The sequence below is a fragment of the Oncorhynchus tshawytscha genome, linkage group LG07, assembly GCF_018296145.1.
Source record: "Oncorhynchus tshawytscha isolate Ot180627B linkage group LG07, Otsh_v2.0, whole genome shotgun sequence".
In the NCBI taxonomy this organism is placed as follows: Eukaryota; Metazoa; Chordata; class Actinopteri; order Salmoniformes; family Salmonidae; genus Oncorhynchus; species Oncorhynchus tshawytscha.
Window position 1 is genome coordinate 17,415,869 of NC_056435.1, and position 21,241 is coordinate 17,437,109.

Genomic DNA, 21,241 nt, shown 5'->3' on the forward strand with positions numbered 1-21,241 from the left:
GACATCCGGGAACTTTTGGCATACCAACTACATCATACTATGACCAATAAGCATACTGTATACTCAATTAACAACACAAATAGTACGGTTAGTATGAGTATTCTAACACAACTCAGAACTCTGGGCAGCCATTTTGTTTGTTTATAAACTAGGTTGCCGCTTTAAAAAAAGCCACTCAACAATCCATCAACCAATCTGCAGTTTAACCAATAACAAAGCTGTAATTCCACCACCGTGTTGGTAATACGATGGTGGATGGGGCTGGAGAAATGTAACTACTCTCAAATTCATAGACAGACCTATGGATGCAAGGACTGACCATCCATAATATCAACATTATAGTTTTAACCACGTTGAGGCTATACAGTGTTGATTTACATTGTTTCTAAATATTGGAGTAAAAAAAAAGCTTACTTGGGGTTCTGATGGGGTACAACAGTTGAACTAAGCTCATGAGGCATGTGTTATATTCTTCAAGAATCAATGCCAATAAATAAATAATTTAAAAGTCAAAATATGGATGCAGCAATTGCAGTTTTCCCCTTTAACACCACACATCAGTTCAACAACTGCAGAGTTTGTGCTTCCTTTTTTAAGACAGTACTTACGAGTGTTAACCAGGGCCCGTTCATCGTTAGAACCATTGGATGCCTCAAGATGCCTTTGGTTAACAGGACACAGATATCCAGTTCCCTCCTCTAACTGAAACATCTTTCTATTCTTTCACAGTAACAGCCTCACCCTCTACTTGTTTCTGTATTGTAGCATCCTCCTCTTTCCTCCTCCTCTTTCACGAGAACTTATTTCTCCATCCAGTAGACCTCCTCTTCTTCAGCAGGAACGGGGTTAAGTTTGAGACTGGAGCTATGAGGCATGTACTGAAGTCGCTAAGCGATATAATTCAAAGCAGTGTCACTTTATCAGCAGCACGTGATCAATGACGTCTGAAGAATCATTTCGTCGAACACCTGATTGGTTGGGTATTGGGCTCATTCGACCTTGCAGCCGACAGTGCAGGTGGCTGCTGACTGACTAATTTACAAATCACCTTGCATCATAAATAACTACTTATTATTAGTTATAAATCAGTCAGCCAGTCACCGTTTACCCACAACGCAGCATGAATGGATTTGATGTCTCGAACACGGCCAGTGGTGTAATATATGACATAAATGCATTGCTGCTGCGGTGTGGGACTTCATCTACGGGAGTTTTGTAACATTTTCCACCTTGGCTTACTGTTAGTTTGGTTCTAACTGGTCTCCGGTAGTTGGTCTCACTGACCATAACCGTGCTGGTTGGCGACACTGGTTAGGCTAATAGCTAGTTGGCTAAATAGCTAACATTAGCTGGCTGGCTGGCTGGCTAGGCTGGCTGGCTGGCTAAGATAACTGCATATAGCTAATATGATTTGATTTTTGGTTAGATGGCGTTATGTATTTCCAAAACTGGTTTACTTTAATCACTCAAGCCATGAGTTCAAATGATTGGTTTAATTTAAAGTTCTACTTTCATTTCTGTTGAAGTTGACATCATAGGGAATAGGCTGGTCCTCCATATTACTTCACACCTGACTATCATTCTTCTGAATTCTGATTGGTTTTATGTAACAACTCCAAAAATAGAACTGTGAGGTGTTACTTTGCATTGTTATTTTGTTATTTTTTTATTTGATATTTTATAAACAATACAAAATATACACTTACAAACGACAACATCATACAAACATTAACGACATCACACCTGCCCAGATAGACTAGAACACACCTCCATCTCCATTTACATCACACCTACCCAGACCCACTAGAACACTTCTCCATCTCCACTAACTACATCACACCTGTTCAGATTAGAGGTCGACCGATCATATTTTTTCAATGCCGATACTGATTATTGGAGGACCAAAAAAGCCGATACCGATTAATCGGCTGATTTTATTATTACTATTTTTTTAAATGTATTTGTAATCATGACAATTACAACAATACTGAATGAACACTTATTTTAAGTTAATATAATACATCAATAAAATCAATTTAGCCTCAAGTAAATAATGAAACATGTACAATTTGGTTTAAATAATGCAAAAACAAAGTGTTGGAGAAGAAAGTAAAAGTGCAATATGTGCAATATGTTCCATGTAAAATATGTGCCTTGTAAGATAGCTAACGTTTCAGTTCCTCAGAACATGAGAACATATGAAAGCTGGTGGTTTCTTTTAACATGAGTCTTCAATATTCCCAGGTAAGAAGTTTTATGTTGTAGTTATTATAGGAATTATAGGACTATTTCCCTCTATACCATTTGTATTTAATTAACCGTTGACTATTGGATGTTCTTATAGTCACTTTAGTATTGCCAGTGTAACAGTATAGCTTCCGTCCCTCTCCTCGCTCCTCCCTGGGCTCGAACCAGCAATACAACGACAACAGCCACCACATCTAAGCAGCGTTACCCATGCAGAGCAAGGGAAACAACCACCCCAAGGCTCAGAGCGAGTAGCCCCCGCTAACTAGCCAGCCATTTCACTTCGGTTACACCAGCCTCATCTTGGGAGTAGATAGGCTTGAAGTCATAGACAGCACAATGCGTGACGCACAACGAAGAGCTGCTGCCTACCACCGCTCAGTCAGATACTTAGATACTTGTATGCTTGTATGCTCAGTCAGATTATATGCAACGCAGGACATGCTAGAAAATATCTAGTAATATCATCAACCATGTGTAGTTAACTAGTGATTATGATTGATTGTTTTTACAAGATAAGTTTAATGCTAGCTGTAAGTTTAGCAACTTACGTTCTTGGCTTACTTCATTTGGCTTTACAAGTTAAATAAAGATTAAATAAAGGTGTAATTGAAAAAAAAAAAAAAACACATTGGCGCCCCCCATCTCCAATAACTACATCACACCTGCCCAGACCCACTAGAACACACCTCCATCTCCATTAACTACATCCATCTCTAGCACCCGCATCAGCACCATTTTATTTCTCTCCGTTGCACACTCACTTTCAACTTTTAGATAATAAAGCATTTTACCTTTCTATTGAATTAACAACAGAGGATTGGTTGATTTCCAGGTTTTAATTAAGTATAATATTTAAGTTGATTGATGAGAAAAGTATCATCCAACCATCGGGTATCTCACTGCACCCTCATATGCCATGTCTTGAAATATGCAGTCAGACAGATTAAAAGGAATTTTACATTATAATACTGTACTTCTGACAGCCAACTTTCTAATTCCTCCCATAACTTTATAACATCATAACATTCCCAGAAGGCATGGATTATTGAGTCATTGTTAGTTTTACACGTAAGACATGACTGTCGTTGTGCTGTAGAATTTGTGAATTTGACTTGTCAGTTGGAATAATGATCGATTTTTGTAGGGACACTTGTCACTACAGCCAATCAGTGAGCAGCTTCCCTTCCCCCACATCTCAGGCAGTTATGTTACTCACAACACTTCCCCTGCTTTCCTCAACAATGGAAAAGCCCACTGAGCTTGGATTTTTTTTTTTACAATTAGGAAATAATATTTAATGTTTTACTCGTACCTCAGCCAGCATTGTGAATGGTTAGGAAATAATATGTAATGTTTTACTTGTACCTCAGCCAGCATTGTGAATGGTGTCTGAGGCGGTGACATACTAGACCATGGCAGTAAGTCTTATACTTAGGTGTTTTTAGTTACGCATAAAAGGTCTGTGGTGGTTCTGTGGTTATAAGTTACTGACCTTGGAATACATTGTCTACCTGGCACACTGGCAGGGTCTGAATCAAACCCAATGTCCACCTGGCACACTGGCAGGGTCTGAATCAAACCCAATGTCCACCTGGCACACTGGCAGGGTCTGAATCAAACCCAATGTCCACCTGGCACACTGGCAGGGTCTGAATCAAACCCAATGTCCACCTGGCACACTGGCAGGGTCTGAATCAAACCCAATGTCCACCTGGCACACTGACAGGGTCTGAATCAAACCCAATGCACACCTGGCACACTGACAGGGTCTGAATCAAACCCAATGTCCACCTGGCACTGTTCATTATATACATCTACATGATGTATTATTACACCATGTAGGAGCAGTATAGACCTAGTCTGTTCATTATATACATCTACATGATGTATTGTTACACCATGTAGGAACAGTATAGACCAACAGTAGCTAGCTACTTATTTAGATGTTTGACTTAATGAATCTGCCTTATTCGCACTAATCAATCAACACATTCAGGTCTTTGTATGTCTCAATACAATAGTATTATTGAATTAATTCCATGTAAAATAATCTTTGTCTGAAAATAAAATATGATCCTCAACTGCGTTTCCCCTCCAGTCAGCAGACGGCGATGTGCGTCTTTCAGGCGACGTTGTTAGCGTGACGTATAATCTAGTGGACGGTTCTTCAGAAACGGCTCGTCAACCACCTCGGTAGCTTGCTAACCAACATAGCCGAAAGATTCAAGCTATTTATACGCCTTCGGTGTATATTAGCTACTGTGTACTCGACACACTTCTGTCGTATCTACTTGTTAACCTATTTAATGTAATATTACGTTATTTTGTATTAGTCAGCTATAGTAGCTGGCTGGTTAAGTTAGCACAAGCCTAGTCGCTAATGATAACTAGCTAACATCCCTGACCATGAGCTCCCTAAACTTCTCTCCTCCTGTTAAAGAAGAGGAGGTCTGCTGGACGGAGAAAGAAGCTCTGGGGCTGAACATTGTCGTGAAAGAGAAGAAGGAAGAAGAGGATATTACAGTGAACAAAGAAGAGAAAGACGTTTTTGGAATGAAGGATGAAGAGGGGGAGATTACTGTCACATTAGAGGAGGACGAAGAAGAGGAGAGTGGTGATCTGATTAACACCAGTAAATACAGTGAGTACTATTTTATAAAACAGGGACATTGATCGGATTATCACCATTAAATACAGTGAGCACTAACTTATAAAACAGGGACATTGATCTGATTATCACCAGTAAATACAGTGAGTACTATCTTAATAAGGGCCCAAACTCTGCAGTTGTTGAACTAATGTGTGATTTTTAAAAGGGCGTTATACGCTTGAATATGTTTTTGTACTGTATGAATTGTTCATGACGTCCTCCAGTGATTTTTAACATTTCCTGTTGAAAAGTGACATAAATACAGTAAAGTATAAACACACTAATGGGAAACAAATAAATGTTTTGAGCAAAATAGTGTTTTTTTAGACAACTGCAAACTAGAAGGAGTGAGTGATGTCATAGTAAGCCCTTCAAGGAGTTGGCTTGATGGGAAGTCGTGACGTCATCCAATAGGCGACTGATCTGTACTTGACCATCTGATCATTTATCACTCCAGTGTTAATCTGCAAAATTGTAATTTTTCGCCTACCTCCTCATGCCTTTTGCACACAATGTATATAGACTCCCCTTTTTTTCTACTGTGTTATTGACTTGTTAATTGTTTACTCAATGTGTAACTCTGTGTTGTCTGTTCACACTGCTATGCCTTATCTTGGCCAGGTCGCAGTTGCAAATGAGAACTTGTTCTCAACTAGCCTACCTGGTTAAATAAAGGTGAAATAAATAAAAATAGTCCTAGGTCTTTGTTGTTAGGTGAAGTTATGGGTCCTACAGTAGATTTATGTTGTACAGTGAGGGGGAAAAGTATTTGATCCCCTGCTGATTTTGTACGTTTGCCCTCTGACAAAGAAATTATCAGTCTATCATTTTAATGGTAGGTTTATTTGATCAGGGAGAGACAGAATAACAACAAAAAATCCAGAAAAACGCATGTCAAAAATGTTATAAATTGATGTGCATTTTAAAGAGGGAAATAAGTATTTGACCCTCCCCTCTCAATTAGAAAGATTTCTGATTCCCAGGTGTCTTTTATACAGGTAACGAGCTGAGATTAGGAGCATACTCTTAAAGGCAGTGCTCCTAATCTCAGTTTGTTACCTGTATAAAAGACACCTGTCCACAGAAGCAATCAATCAGATTCCAAACTCTCCACCATGGCCAAGACCAAAGAGCTCTCCAAGGATGTCAGGGACAAGATTGTAGACTTACACAAGGCTGGAATGGGCTACATCGCCAAGCAGCTTGGTGAGAAGGTAACAACAGTTGGTGCGATTATTCGCAAATGGAAGAAACACAAAAGAACTGTCAATCCCTCGGCCTGGGGCTCCATGCAAGATCTCACCTCGTGGAGTCGCAATAATCACGAGAACGGTGAGGAATCAGCCCAGAATTACACGGGAGGATCTCGTCAATTATCTCAAGGCAGCTGGGACCATAGTCATCAAGAAAACAATTGGTAACACACTACGCCGTGAAGGACTGAATTCCTGCAGCTTCCGCAAGGTCCCCCTGCTCAAGAAAGCACATATACATGCCCGTCTGAAGTTTGCCAATGAACATATGAATGATTCAGAGGACAACTGGGTGAAAGTGTTGTGGTCAGATGAGACCAAAATGGAGCTCTTTGGCATCAACTCAACTCGCCATGTTTGGAGGAGGAGGAATGCTGCCTATGACCCCAAGAACACCATCCCACCTGTCAAACATGGAGGTGGAAACATGCTTTGGGAGTGTTTTTCTGCTAAGGGGACAGGACAACTTCACCGCATCAAAGGGACGATGGACGGGGCCATGTACCGTCAAATCTTGGGTGAGAACGTCCTTCTCTCAGCCAGGGCATTGAAAATGGGTCTTGGATGGGTATTCCAGCATGACAATGACCCAAAACACACGGCCATGGCAACAAATCAGTGGCTTAAGAAGAAGCACATTAAGATCCTGGAGTGGCCTAGCCAGTCTCAAGACCTTAACCCCATAGAAAATCTGTGGAGGGAGCTGAAGGTTCGAGTTGCCAAACGTCAGCCTCGAAACCTTAATGACTTGGAGAATATCTGCAAAGAGGAGTGGGACAAATCCCTCCTGAGATGTGTGCAAACCTGGTGGCCAACTACAAGAAACGTCTGACCTCTGTGATTGCCAAGAAGAGTTTTGCAGAGGGGTCAAATACTTATTTCCCTCATTTAAAATGCAAATCAATGTAACATTTTTGACACACGTTTTTCTAGATTTTTTGTTGTTATTCTGTCTCTCCCTGATCAAATAAACCTACCATTAAAATTATAGACTGATCATTTCTTTGTCAGTGGGCAAACGTACCAAATCAGCAGGGGCTCAAATACTTTTTTTCCCTCAATGTATGGGTCCTACAGTAGGTCTATGTTATTGTTAGGTGAAGTGATGGGTCCTACAGTAGGTGTATGTTATTGTTAGGTGAAGTTATGGGTCCTACTGTAATATTCAGAACACATTGTGAAAACTAAAATCTTCGCTCACCATTTTGGCTCTATGCAGATATTTTAAATCCATAAATAGTGGTTTCTGCAATTCATTTTAAATGAATTTATTTGCAAATTATGGTGGAAAATAAGTATTTGGTCAATAACAAAAGTTTATCTCAATACTTTGTTATATACCCTTTGTTGGCAATGACAGAGGTCAAACGTTTTCTGTAAGTCTTCACAAGGTTTCACACACTGTTGCTGGTATTTTGGCCCATTCCTCCATACAGATCTCCTCTAGAGCAGTGATGTTTTGGGGCTGTTGCTGGGCAACAAGGACTTTCAACCCCCTACAAAGATTTTCTATGGGGTTGAGATCTGGAGACTGGCTAGGCCACTCCAGGACCTTGAAATGCTTCTTACAAAGCCACTTCTTTGTTGCCCGGGTGGTGTGTTTGGGATCATTGTCGTGCTGAAAGACCCAGCCACGTTTCATCTTCAATGCCCTTGCTGATGGAAGTTTTTACCAAAAAGTTCTATTTTGGTTTCATCTGACCATATGACATTCTCCCAATCTTCTTCTGGATCATCCAAATGCTCTCTAGCAAACTTCAGACGGGCTTGGACATGTACTGGCTTAAGCAGGGGGACACGTCTGGCACTGCAGGATTTGAGCCCCTGGCGGCGTAGTGTGTTACTGATGGTAGGCTTTGTTACTTTGGTCCCAGCTTTCTGCAGGTCATTCACTAGGTCCCCCCGTGTGGTTCTGGGATTTTTGCTCACCGTTCTTGTGATCATTTTGACCCCACGGGTGAGATCTTTCGTGGAGCCCCAGATCGGGGGAGATTATCAGTGGTCTTGTATGTCTTCCATTTTCTAATAATTGCTCCCACAGTTGATTTCTTCAAACCAAGCTGCTTACCTATTGCAGATTCTGGTGCAGGTCTACAATTTTGTTTCTGGTGTCCTTTGACAGCTCTTTGGTCTTGGCCATAGTGGAGTTTGGAGTGAGACTGTTTGAGGTTGTGGACAGGTGTCTTTTATACTGATAACAAGTTCAAACAGGTGCCATTAATACAGGTAACGAGTGGAGGACAGAGGAGCCTCTTAAAGAAGAGGTCTGTTGAGAGCCAGAAATCTTGCTTGTTTGTAGGTGACCAAATACTTATTTTCCACCATAATTTGAAAATAAATTCATTAAAAATCCTACAATGTGATTTTCTGGAAAAAAAATTCTCATTTTGTCTGTCATAGTTGAAGTGTACCTATGATGAAAATTACAGGCCTCTCATCTTTTTAAGTGGGAGAATTGCACAATTGGTGGCTGACTAAATACTTTTTGCCCCACTGTATACTACATCCATAACTAGCGGTTTCCTCATTACCAAATCAAATCAAATGTTATTTGTCACATACACATGGTTAGCAGATGTTAATGCGAGTGTAGCGAAATGCTTGTGCTTCTAGTTCCGACAATGCAGTAATAACCAACAAGTAATCTAACTAACAATTCCAAAACTACTGTCTTATACACAGTGTAAGGGGATAAAGAATATGTACATAAGGATATATGAATGAGTGATGGTACAGAGCAGCATAGGCAAGATACAGTAGATGGTATCGAGTACAGTATATACATATGAGATGAGTATGTAAACAAAGTGGCATAGTTAAAGTGGCTAGTGATACATGTATTACATAAGGATACAGTCAATATAGAGTACAGTATATACGTATGCATATGAGATGAATAATGTAGGGTAAGTAACATTATATAAGGTAGCATTGTTTAAAGTGGCTAGTGATATATTTACATCATTTTCCCATCAATTCCCATTATTAAAGTGGCTGGAGTTGAGTCAGTGTCAGTGTGTTGGCAGCAGCCACTCAATGTTAGTGGTGGCTGTTTAACAGTCTGATGGCCTTGAGATAGAAGCTGTTTTTCAGTCTCTCGGTCCCAGCTTTGATGCACCTCGCCTTCTGGATGATAGCGGGGTGAACAGGCAGTGGCTCGGGTGGTTGATGTCCTTGATGATCTTTATGGCCTTCCTGTAACATCGGGTGGTGTAGGTGTCCTGGAGGGCAGGTAGTTTGCCCCCGGTGATGCGTTGTGCAGACCTCACTACCCTCTGGAGAGCCTTACGGTTGAGGGCGGAGCAGTTGCCGTACCAGGCGGTGATACAGCCCGCCAGGATGCTCTCGGTTGTGCATCTGTAGAAGTTTGTGAGTGCTTTTGATGACAAGCCGAATTTCTTCAGCCTCCAGCCTCCTGCTGTCTGTGTGAGTGGACCAATTCAGTTTGTCTGTGATGTGTATGCCGAGGAACTTAAAACTTGCTACCCTCTCCACTGTTGTTCCATCGATGTGGATAGGGGGTGTTCCCTCTGCTGTTTCCTGAAGTCCACAATCATCTCCTTAGTTTTGTTGACATTGAGTGTGAGGTTATTTTCCTGACACCACACTCCGAGGGCCCTCACCTCCTCCCTGTAGGCCGTCTCGTCGTTGTTGGTAATCAAGCCTACCACTGTTGTGTCGTCCGCAAACTTGATGATTGAGTTTGAGGCGTGCGTGGCCATGCAGTCGTGGGTGAACAGGGAGTACAGGAGAGGGCTCAGAACGCACCCTTGTGGGGCCCCAGTGTTGAGGATCAGCGGGGAGGAGATGTTGTTGCCTACCCTCACCACCTGGGGGCGGCCCGTCAGGAAGTCCAGTACCCAGTTGCACAGGGCGGGGTCGAGACCCAGGGTCTCGAGCTTGATGACGAGCTTGGAGGGCACCACGGTGTTGAACGCCGAGCTGTAGTCGATGAACAGCACTCTCACATAGGTATTCCTCCTGTCCAGATGGGTTAGGGCAGTGTGCAGTGTGGTTGAGATTGCATTCTCTGTGGACCTATTTGGGCGGTAAGCAAATTGGAGTGGGTCTAGGGTGTCAGGTAGGGTGGAGGTGATATGGTCCTTGACTAGTCTCTCAAAGCACTTCATGATGACGGATGTGAGTGCTTCGGGGCGGTAGTCTTTTAGCTCAGTTACCTTAGCTTTCTTGGGAACAGGAACAATGGTGGCCCTCTTGAAGCATGTGGGAACAGCAGACTGGTATAGGGATTGATTGAATATGTCCGTAAACACACCGGCCAGCTGGTCTGCGCATGCTCTGAGGGCGCGGCTGGGGATGCCGTCTGGGCCTGCAGCCTTGCGAGGGTTAACACGTTTAAATGTCTTACTCACCTCGGCTGCAGTGAAGGAGAGACCGCATGTTTTCATTGCAGGCCGTGTCAGTGGCACTGTATTGTCCTCAAAGCGGGCAAAAAGTTATTTAGTCTGCCTGGGAGCAAGACATCCTGGTCCGTGACTGGGCTGGATTTCTTCCTGTAGTCCGTGATTGACTGTAGACCCTGCCACATGCCTCTTGTGTCTGAGCCGTTGAATTGAGATTCTACTTTGACTCTGTACTGACGCTTAGCTTGTTTAATAGCCTTGCGGAGGGAATAGCTGCACTGTTTGTATTCAGTCATGTTACCAGACACCTTGCCCTGATTAAAAGCAGTGGTTCGCGCTTTCAGTTTCACACGAATGCTGCCATCAATCCACGGTTTCTGGTTAGGGAATGTTTTAATCATTGCTATGGGAAAGACATCTTCAACGCACGTTCTAATGAACTCGCACACCGAATCAGCGTATTTGTCAATGTTGTTATCTGACGCAATACGAAATATACCAGATATACTACATCCATAACTAGCTGTTTCCTCATTACCAGATATACTACATCCATAACTAGCGGTTTCCTCATTACCAGATATACTACATCCATAACTAGCGGTTTCCTCATTACCAGATATACCACATCCATAACTAGCGGTTTCCTCATTAGCAGATATACCACATCCATAACTAGCGGTTTCCTCATTACCAGATATACTACATCCATAACTTGCGGTTTCCTCATTACCAGATATTCAACATCCGTAACTAGCGGTTTCCTCATTACCAGATATACTACATCCGTAACTAGTGGTTTCCTCATTACCAGATATACTACATCCATAACTAGCGGTTTCCTCGTTAGCAAGGGGGAGTTTCTGCAACCAGATACACTACATCCATAATATTGTGAAGTCGTATCGGTTAATGTGACGACTGCTGCTCATCGAATGATTAGTGGTTTATAATTGCGTGATTAAATAAATCTGTCAATTATTAACTCATTAACCTGGGGCACCATGGGAAAATTAGTTTTATTGAGTTTCTATTTCCCAAATTATTAACTAAAATAATTTCAGAATATCGATTTTACAACAGTCGCTAATTAATCAATTTCCTCTACAGTCTCATTCTGAACGTCGCATAATCCGGGAATCTGCACAAACCCGAGTCCCACCAATGAGTCTGTACCACACCAATTTTAGTTGATTATTTATTTACTAGCAAGCTAAAATGATAATGAGATACACAAAACACAGTCTAGGCTATTGAATAGAACTTAGTACAACGGGCCAATGCACTATGATGCGTGTTACCCAAAATGGGGATTTAAAAGAGAGATAAAAAGAGAATGTACATGAGAGAAATGTACATTTATGTGCATTTGTCAGCTTTGCTTATTTTAATCCTAACCTTGCCCCGAATTGCCGCTATTATGGGTCGGAATATAATGATGTAATTACGTGTTAAAGGTCTCCGATGGTGGGTCTCTGCGTGGACCTGGTTCCTCGGATGTTTCACTTCTCTGGTGTTACTCTCTGGTTGTCCTCACGATGTCAGTGTCCTTGTCTTCGTGGTCTGTTTCCTCGCCCTTGTTCTAAAAGGGGTCTTCTGAGGACAGCCAGCACTGCAGCTCAGGGCTCACAGCATTAGGAATGAAAGCAGTGTAGATACACGATTCGATGGAGAGTGGTGACTGGGTGGTCCTGCTTGAATTCACCCTCTTAGACTCAGCTACTCATCCGTAGCAATGATTTGGTAGAAGGTTCCTTTGTCTTCAACCTCTTGTTGCATTTTGGGTTCATTGACTACTCAGACCTTGGCTGCAGCTCGGGTCACTTAGTTTAGCATGTTAATTCTTAACTCACATGTCTTATACCCTCGGGTGAGAAGTGGACGTTTACGCCTTTTACCAAGTTAAGAGGCTGGAGGTCTGTATTTTACTCAGATCCAATTTTAGACAACTAACTACACATTTCATCTTTACCAAAACATTCTCTTTGATTTGGACATTTTCCACATAATGTACAATGTATAAACATCAAGCGTATACTGGTGAAACTCTTGCCGTTCGAAACTCATTGTCCTAAAGTCCAATTATTGCATATTTAATTCTCTGAGGCTGGTTCTCTAGAGTGAGAGGACAAAGTAATTTTGTCTGCAACCAAATTGTGTATGCTTTGCCCTCGTGCCGCAATTTTGGCAAACACAGAAAGGGCCTATATTGACCAAAAGACCAAAAGTCGTTTGGCACATTGCTTAGAGTTTCAACAACTTTAATAACTTATTTCTAGCCTGCAATCATCGATTTTACTGCTAATGTGAAAACAAAACAAAATATGACTATTGTTGCTCATTTTAAGACAATTGTCAAATAATTTTAACATTCATTAGATGTCAATTGTTGCACAACATCATGGCTACGCTGTTGGCATCCCCTTTTTTTGTTGTGGGCCTTTTACCATATGTCTGATTTTGTTGTTCACACAGGAGAGAGACGGGACTACAGTGGGTCCTCGGGGGAGCTTCAACAACATCATGATGCTGACAAGGCAGAGAAGAGTCTCTCCAGATCAGTACACCTCAAGAAACATCAGCGGAGACCCACAGGGAAGAAATCTCACCGCTGCTCTGACTGTGGGAAAGGTTTTAAATCTTCATCAGAACTTAAAATACACCAACGAGTACACACAATAGAGAAATCTTACCACTGTTTTGATTGTGGGAAGAGCTACATAAGATCAAATTCACTAAAAGTACACATGAGAATTCACACAGGAGAGAAACCTTATAGCTGTGATCAATGTGGGAAGAGTTTTACTACATCCAGCCATCGGATTGTACACCAGAGAACACACACAGGAGAGAAATCTTATAGCTGTGATCAATGTGGGAAGAGTTTTACTCAGTCAAGCAACCTGTTATCTCACCAGAGAAAACACACAGGAGAGAAATCTTATAGCTGTTATCAATGTGGGAAGAGTTTTACTCAGTCAAGCAACCTGGTATCACACCAGAGAACACACACAGGAGAGAAACCTTATAGCTGTGAACAATGTGGGAAGAGTTTTACTACATCTAGCCATCTGACTGTCCACCAGAGAACACACACAGGAGAGAAACCGTATAGCTGTACTCAATGTGGGATTAGTTTTACTCACTCAAGCAGCATGTTATCACACCAGAGAAAACACACAGGAGAGAAATCTTATAGCTGTGATCAATGTGGGAAGAGTTTTGTTACATCTAGCCATCTGACTATACACCAGAGAACACACACAGGAGAGAAACCCCATAGCTGTGATCAATGTGACAAGAGATACTCTGATAAAAGATCTCTGATCAAACATCAGAAAATACATACATGAAGGAGTTGTTTCATGATATCAATGAAATAAAATCTCAGTGTAGAATGTTTAAACATTGTAGTAGGAGTATTTGAATAATGTAGAACCCAAATTGTTTGCCTCCTGTTCTATTGATTTCAGCATGATATGGGTATTAGCCTCATCAGTGGAAATTGTTTTGTACTTTGCTGCATTCATCTTTCCCTTAATCTTGATCAGTCTGCCAGTGCCTGCCATTGAAAACTATCCCCACTGCATGATGCTGCCAACACCATGCTTCACCGTAGGGATTGGGTCTGGTTTCCTCCAGACGTGACGCTTGACATTCAGGCCAAGAGTTCAATCTTGGTTTCATCAAACCAGAGAATCTTGTGAGGCCTTTTGGCAAACTCCAAGTGGGCTGTCATGTGACTTTTATTGAGGAGTGGCTTCCGTCTAGCCACTCTATCGTAAAGGTCTGATTAGTGGAGTGCTGTATAGATGGTTGTCCTTCTGGAAGGTTCTCCCATCTCCACAGAGGAACTCTGGAGCTCTGTCAGAGTGACCAGTGGGTTATTGGTCACCTCCCTGACCAAGGCCCTTCTCCCCTGATTGTTCTGTTTGAAATGGATGCCAGCTCTAGGAAGATGGTGGTTTCAACCGTCTTACATTTTAGAATGATGGAGGCCACTATGTTCTTAGGGACCTTCAATACTGCAGAAATGTTTTGGTACCCTTCCCCAGATCTGTGCTTTGACACAATCCTGTCTCGAAGCTCTACGGACAATTCCTTCGAAGGCATGGCTTGGTTTTTTCTCTGGCATGAATTTATGGCAGGTGGGCTCCAATGAAGTTGTAGAAACATCTCAAGGATGATTAATGGAAACAGAATGCACCTGAGCTCAATTTTGAGTCTCATAGCAAAGGGTCTAAATAAGGTATTTCTGTTTTTCACTTTGTCATTATCGGGTATTGTGATGTCATTATGGGGTATTGTGTGTAGGTTGATGAGGAAAATATTATTTAATCCATTTTAGAATAAGGCTGTAACGTAACAAAATGTGGAAAAAGTCAAGGGGTCTGAATACTTTCTGAATGTTCTGAATATGCTGTTGGTTTACTGTTAGAATAAGTTGTATGACTACACCAATACTGTTAAAGCAACGATGCAGAGACCTAGAAAATACATGGCCAACCTTGCTGCTAGAGATCTAGCTACTGGGTGCAGGTTTCTGTTCCAGCCCTGCACTAACAGCTGACATTGTGCTGATTATTTGGATTAGACACTTCAACTATTCAATCATGTCTTGTTTTGGAGTCAGATGGATGTCTATACCCACTTCCCATTTCCACAGGTGTTCTTTATGATAGGAAATAAAGGGCTGATTCACAGAATGAACTATAGTGTCTTTTTGAGTCATTGAACATTCCCTGTTTGTCTGGTTTATTGAGTTACTCTAATTTGGTCTGATGATATTGTGCAATCATTATTTAATTCTGCTACATTTACAAATGATTAAATTATTTTAAGCTTTATTTAGCTAGGCAAGACAGTTAAGAAACAATTCTTATTTACAATGATGGCCTACCGGGGAATATTGGGTTAACTGCCTTGTTCTGGGGCATAACGACAGATTTTTACCTTGTCAGCTCGGGGTTTCTGGCCCAATGCTCTAATCACTAGGCTACCTGCCGGCCCATAGGCATGTCCAAAGCAGACATGATGGATTAGTATTGACCTCATAGACATGTCCAATGCAGACATGATGGATTAGTATTGACCTCGTAGACATGTCCAATGCACTTGTTCATGTGGTTTGTAGTTTCGATACTGAAACAGGATTTGCTAATCCTCCCACATTGTTTCCATGTTGCTGAGATGTTTTCTCCATTTGAAATGATACTGTTAGAAATAGGTAAAGCACTCACACATCTGAGAACTTGTGTGTTCATCATTAGTTAATAACTTGAAAGAAAACAAAAGGCTGATTGATACTGATCAGTGTGTGGGTTTTCTTTTTCATCAGACAATTGAGGCTCATATTGACCATGTTGAAGGAGAACAGATTAGACTCAATGAAGCCGACCATGATGAAGGAGCCAGATTAGACTCATGATCAGTGGTGGAAAAAGTACCCAATTGTCATACTTGAGTAAAAGTATAGATACCGTCATAGAAAGTTACCCAGTAAAATACTACTTGAGTAAAAGTCTAAAAGTATTTGGTTTTAAATATACTTAAGTATCAAAAGTAAAAGTATGAATCATTTCAAATCCCTTCTATTAAGCAAACCAGACGGCACCATTTTCTTGTTTTTTTATTTACGGATAGCCAGGGAAACACTCCATCACTCAGACATAATTTACAAACGAAGCATTTGTGTTTAGTGAGTCCGTCAGATCAGAGGCAGTAGGGAAGACCAGTGATGTTCTCTGTTTAGTGAGTCCGCCAGACTATAGGCATTAGGGATGACCAGAGATGTTCTCTTGATAAGTGCTGAATTGGACCATTTTTCTGTCCTGCTAAGCATTCAAAATGTAACTAGTACTTTTGGGTGTCAGCGAAAATGTATTAAAAAGTACATTATTTTCATTTAGAAATGTAGTGAAGTAAAAGTACAAGTTGTCAAAAATAAAAATAGTAAGTACAGATTCCCCAAAACAACTACTTCAGTAGTACTTGAAATAACGTTTACTTAAGTACTTTACACCACTGGTACTGTGTTACAGCTGCTCTCTCCTCCTCAATGTCATGAACTAGACCATGTACTGTGTGACAGCTCCTGCTCATTGCCATAAAATTAAGTCCAAAGCCCTCTCCTCCACGGTTTCCCCAACCTAAACTCACTGAGATGAGGTCCAAAGCCCTCTCCTCCATGGTTTCCCCAAACTAAACTCACTGAGATGAGGTCCAAGGAGGTGAAGTCTATTAGAGGTGGTTTGGTTAACCACATTGGTTACTTTGCCTGAAAACTTATTAGGTTCCCAAGCACTTTCATTTGGCATCCATGTTTCATGGAAAGAGACTAAGTTTAACCCAGAGTGTACCATTGGGTTTGATTCAGACTATGCCAGTGTGCCAGGTGGACATTGGGTTTGATTCAGACCCTGCCAGTGTGCCAGGTGACATTGGGTTTGATTCAGACCCTGCCAGTGTGCCAAGTGGACATTGGGTTTGATTCAGACCCTGCCAGTGTGCCATGTGGACATTGGGTTTGATTCAGACCCTGCCAGTGTGCCAAGTGAACATTGGGTTTGATTCAGACCCTGCCAGTGTGCTAGGTGGAAATTGGGTTTGATTCAGACCCTGCCAGCATGGCCAGAAATGTATTCTAAGGTCAGTAACTTATAACCATAGAACCACCACAGACCTTTCATACATGACTAAAAACACCTAAGTATTCGATTTACTGCCATGGTCTAGTATGTCACTGCATCAGACACCATTCACAATGCTGGCTGAGGTACGAGTAAAACATGACATATTATTTCCTAACCATTCACAATGCTGGCTGAGGTACGAGTAAAACATGACATATTATTTCCTAACTGTAAAAAACTCCCCACTCCTTAATCAACTAGTCTCCCACTGTTTAACCAGAATAACATGAGTTGTGTCCTTTAGACTGTTAGTTCATAATCATATTCAGCTACTTAGATGTCATGTATTGTCATGTTATGTTCTCTATAATGAAACATCACCAAGTGAAATAAAGTTGATAAGATACTCTTAATAGACATCAAAGAAAAAATGGTTGTTCAGAAATCATTCATTATCTTGTTGCTCTCGTGAAATGTACAAAATATTTGAATAATTGCAAGGAACATTGCATAATGCACATGGACCGTAAGAAATCCTGAATGTATTGAAATGCCTGGAGGGGATGTGTTAATTCATAACCCATCATTTATACCTGTTAATTCATAACCCATCATTTATACCTGCTAATTCATAACCCATCATTTATACCTGCTAATTCATAACCCATCATTTATACCTGCTAATTCATAACCCATCATTTATACCTGCTAATTCATAACCCATCATTGTTTGTCAGCTAGCTGGTTTGCTAAGTTAGCTTGGAACTAGGCTAGTCGCTAATGCTAGCTAGCTAACATCCCTGACCATGAGTTCACTAAGCTACTCTCCTCCTGATAAAGAAGAGAAGGTCTGCTGGACAGAGAAAGAAGCTCTTGTGAAAGAGGAGGAGGAAGAGAAGGATGTTACAATACAAAAACAAGTAGAGGGTGAGGCTGTTACCGTGAAAGAAGAAAAGAAAGACATTTCAGTGAAAGACAAGGAAGACGCGTTCAGAGTGAAAGAGAATTTCACAGTAAAAGAAGAGGAAGCAGTTTTTGGAGTGAATGAAGAGGCGGGGGAGATGACTGTCACATTGAAAGAGGAGGAAGAAGAGGTTGGAGATCAGTTTAACACCAGTAAGTACCTTCTCTGCAGTCGTTGAACAAATATGCAGTAAAGGGGTTCTACACTTTAATGTTGTTCTGTAGGAATGGCTGAAGCTACACTGTAACGTGTAGAACATCAAGAGTGGACCATTAACAAAACATTAACAATTGATCAAATGCATCCAATGACAATGCCTGAAATACTGTAGTCCTCAATATCTCCTATTACATTAGCCCAATATGTAGTCTTAGTGGGGCAATCAGCAGTTGTTACATCCATTTTGGGACTTATACATTCATGATATGTACTCATTGTTTCTTGAAGAAATCACTTATAAATGCCTCATGAGCTTAGTTCAACTGTCGTACCCTATCAGAACCCAGAATATAAGCTTTTTTTACTCCAATGTTTGTCAGTAAATATAAACAAACACTGTATATCCTCAAAACATGCTTAAAACTAGAATGTTGATATCATGGAGGGTTGCATTTCTTCAGCCCCATCCCTCAGCTTTTTACCGAAATGGGCAGGGAGTACGCTTTGTTATTGTTTCTACTGCTGATTGCTGCCCCCGTTTCTCCTCAAGGTCCAAGGACTGTATGTTATTTTCAGAGGTAGACTGGCTCTGGCAGCTAAAATAATCAAATATTCCATCGAAATGGGAATCGATTCTCAATTGCGATACATTTCTAGAAACATAAATTGCTGAACTTAAATATCACATCAAAATAATTTCACACAATAGGGATAGGGGGCAGCATTTTCACTTTAGATGAATTGCGTGCCCATAGTGAACTGCCTCCTACTCTGTCCCAGATGCTAATATATGCATATTATTATTACTATTGGATAGAAAATACTCTGAGGTTTCTAAAACTGTTTGAATTATGTCTGTGAGTATAACAGAACTCATAGGGCAGGCAAACTTCCAAACAGGAAGTGGAAATTCTGGGGCTGGTTGATTTTCCACTCATCGCCTATTCACATCCCAGTAAGATATGGATCTGTTCGCACTTCCTACGCCTTCCACTAGATGTCAACAGTCAGTAGAAGGTGGAATGAAGCCTCTAATGTGATGTGGGACCAGATGGCAGCTATTTGAGTCAGTGATCTGGCAGAATGCCAGTTCCTGGTTGCGAATATTACTCTTGATATCGCCTTGTGTTCCATTACTCTGTAGACAAAAACGATTGCTCCGGTTGGAACGTTATTGGATATATATGATAATAACATCCTGAAGATTGATTCTCTACTTAGTTTGACCAGTTTATTCGACCTGGAATATAACTTTTTGAAATCTTCGTCCGAGTTCGCCTGGACCAGCGCCAGCTTTTGGACATGTGAACTAAACCTGCTAGCAAAAGTAGCTAATTGGACACTAGTAATGGACATTATCGAACAAAACAACGATTTATTGCGGAACTAGGATTCCTTGCACTGCATTCTGATGAAAGATCATCAAAGGTAAGGGAATATTTATGATGTAATTTCTGTTCACTCCAACATGGCGGAGAAATATATTTACGTATGAGCGCTGTCTCAGATTATTGCATGGTATGCTTTTTTCGTAAAGTTTAAAAAAAATCTGACACAGCGGTTGCATTAAGAACCAGTGTATCTTTAATTATATGTAAAACATGTATCTTTCGTCAAAGTTTATGATGAGTGTTTCTGTTATATGACATGGCTCTCTGTAATTACTCTGGATATTTTGGAGGCATTTCTGAACATGGCGCCAAAGTAAACCAAGATTTGTGGATATAAATATGCATATTATCGAACAAAACATAAATGTATTGTGTAACATGATGTCCTATGAGTGTCATCTGATGAAGATTATCGAAGGTTAGTGATTCATTTGATCTCTAATTCTGCTTTTGTGACTATCTTTGGCTGGGAAAAATGGCTGTGTGTTTTTTTGGATTTGGTGGTGATCAAACATAAATACATGTTGTGTTTTCGCTGTAAAACATTTTTAAAAATCGGACACGATGGGTAGATTAACAAGATGTTTATCTTTCATTTGCTGTATTGGACTTGTTAATGTGTGAAAGTTAAATATTTCAAAAAAATATTTTTGAATTTCCCATGCTGCCTTTTCAGCGGAATGTTGGGGGGGGTTCCGTCAGTGGAACGTGTGTCCTAGACAAATATATTCACATAATACTTTTATATCACATCAAAATAATGTAATATTATACTTTCATATCACATCAAAATAATTTCAAATAATATTTTAATATCACATCAAAATAATTACTAATACTTTAACATCAAAATCCTTTAACACAATACTTTCATATCACATCAAAATAATTTCACATAATACTTTCATATCACATCAAAATAGGTAACCAGTCGCGACGCCCCAAACGGTAAACCAAATTGGTTTCTCGTCATTTCTCCTTCCTTCAGGCTTCTTTTTCTTCTTTGGACTTTATATGGTGGTTGGCAACCAACTTTAAGGTGCATTACCACCATCAACTGGACTGGAGTATGGACCTCTGTTCATCTTTTAATCACCCACGTGGGTATATACCAAGACAGTCATGAAGAGGGCACAACAAAAACCTTTTCCCCCTCAGGAGACTGAAAATATTTGGCATTAGTCCTCAGATCCTCAAAAGGTAATAGAGCTGCACTCCCAAGAGCATCCTGACCGGTTGCATCACCACCTGGTGTGACGTTCTGTGTTATACACTATAGCCCGTTACCATATAATATGTGATGGAATATTATTTGCTGTTGGCTTGTGTGGGTGTATGTGTTATGCAACATACTGTAGCTGACTTGAGACATTGTTAACAGTTTCAGGGCCATGGGCCTTTCCCGTTATGGAAAAATACAGAATAACATGAAGACAGGGACTGTGCAATGAGTTGTGGGGGACACATACAGAACGTAGTGTAGCAAACCACAGACTGTCTTTTGTTAGAACTCAAACTTAGCAATAACAGAAACCAGATATGTGATTAAGGTATCTCGGGTATGAGCGCATAGATACT

At 40.8% G+C, this 21,241-nt stretch overlaps 1 protein-coding gene across 1 annotated transcript in view; it reads left to right on the top strand.

The window, feature by feature from the left end:
- LOC112239864 (zinc finger protein 239-like) overlaps positions 1-14,192 on the top strand; it is a 43,462-nt gene extending 29,270 nt beyond the window's left edge. The window contains exons 2-3 of the mRNA XM_042325009.1: positions 4,836-4,891; positions 12,993-14,192. Of these exons, the coding sequence (XP_042180943.1) occupies positions 4,836-4,891; positions 12,993-13,870 (934 nt within the window). The 3' untranslated portion in view covers positions 13,871-14,192. The remainder of the gene's footprint in view (positions 1-4,835; positions 4,892-12,992) is intronic.
- Positions 14,193-21,241: the final 7,049 nt, after the last annotated feature.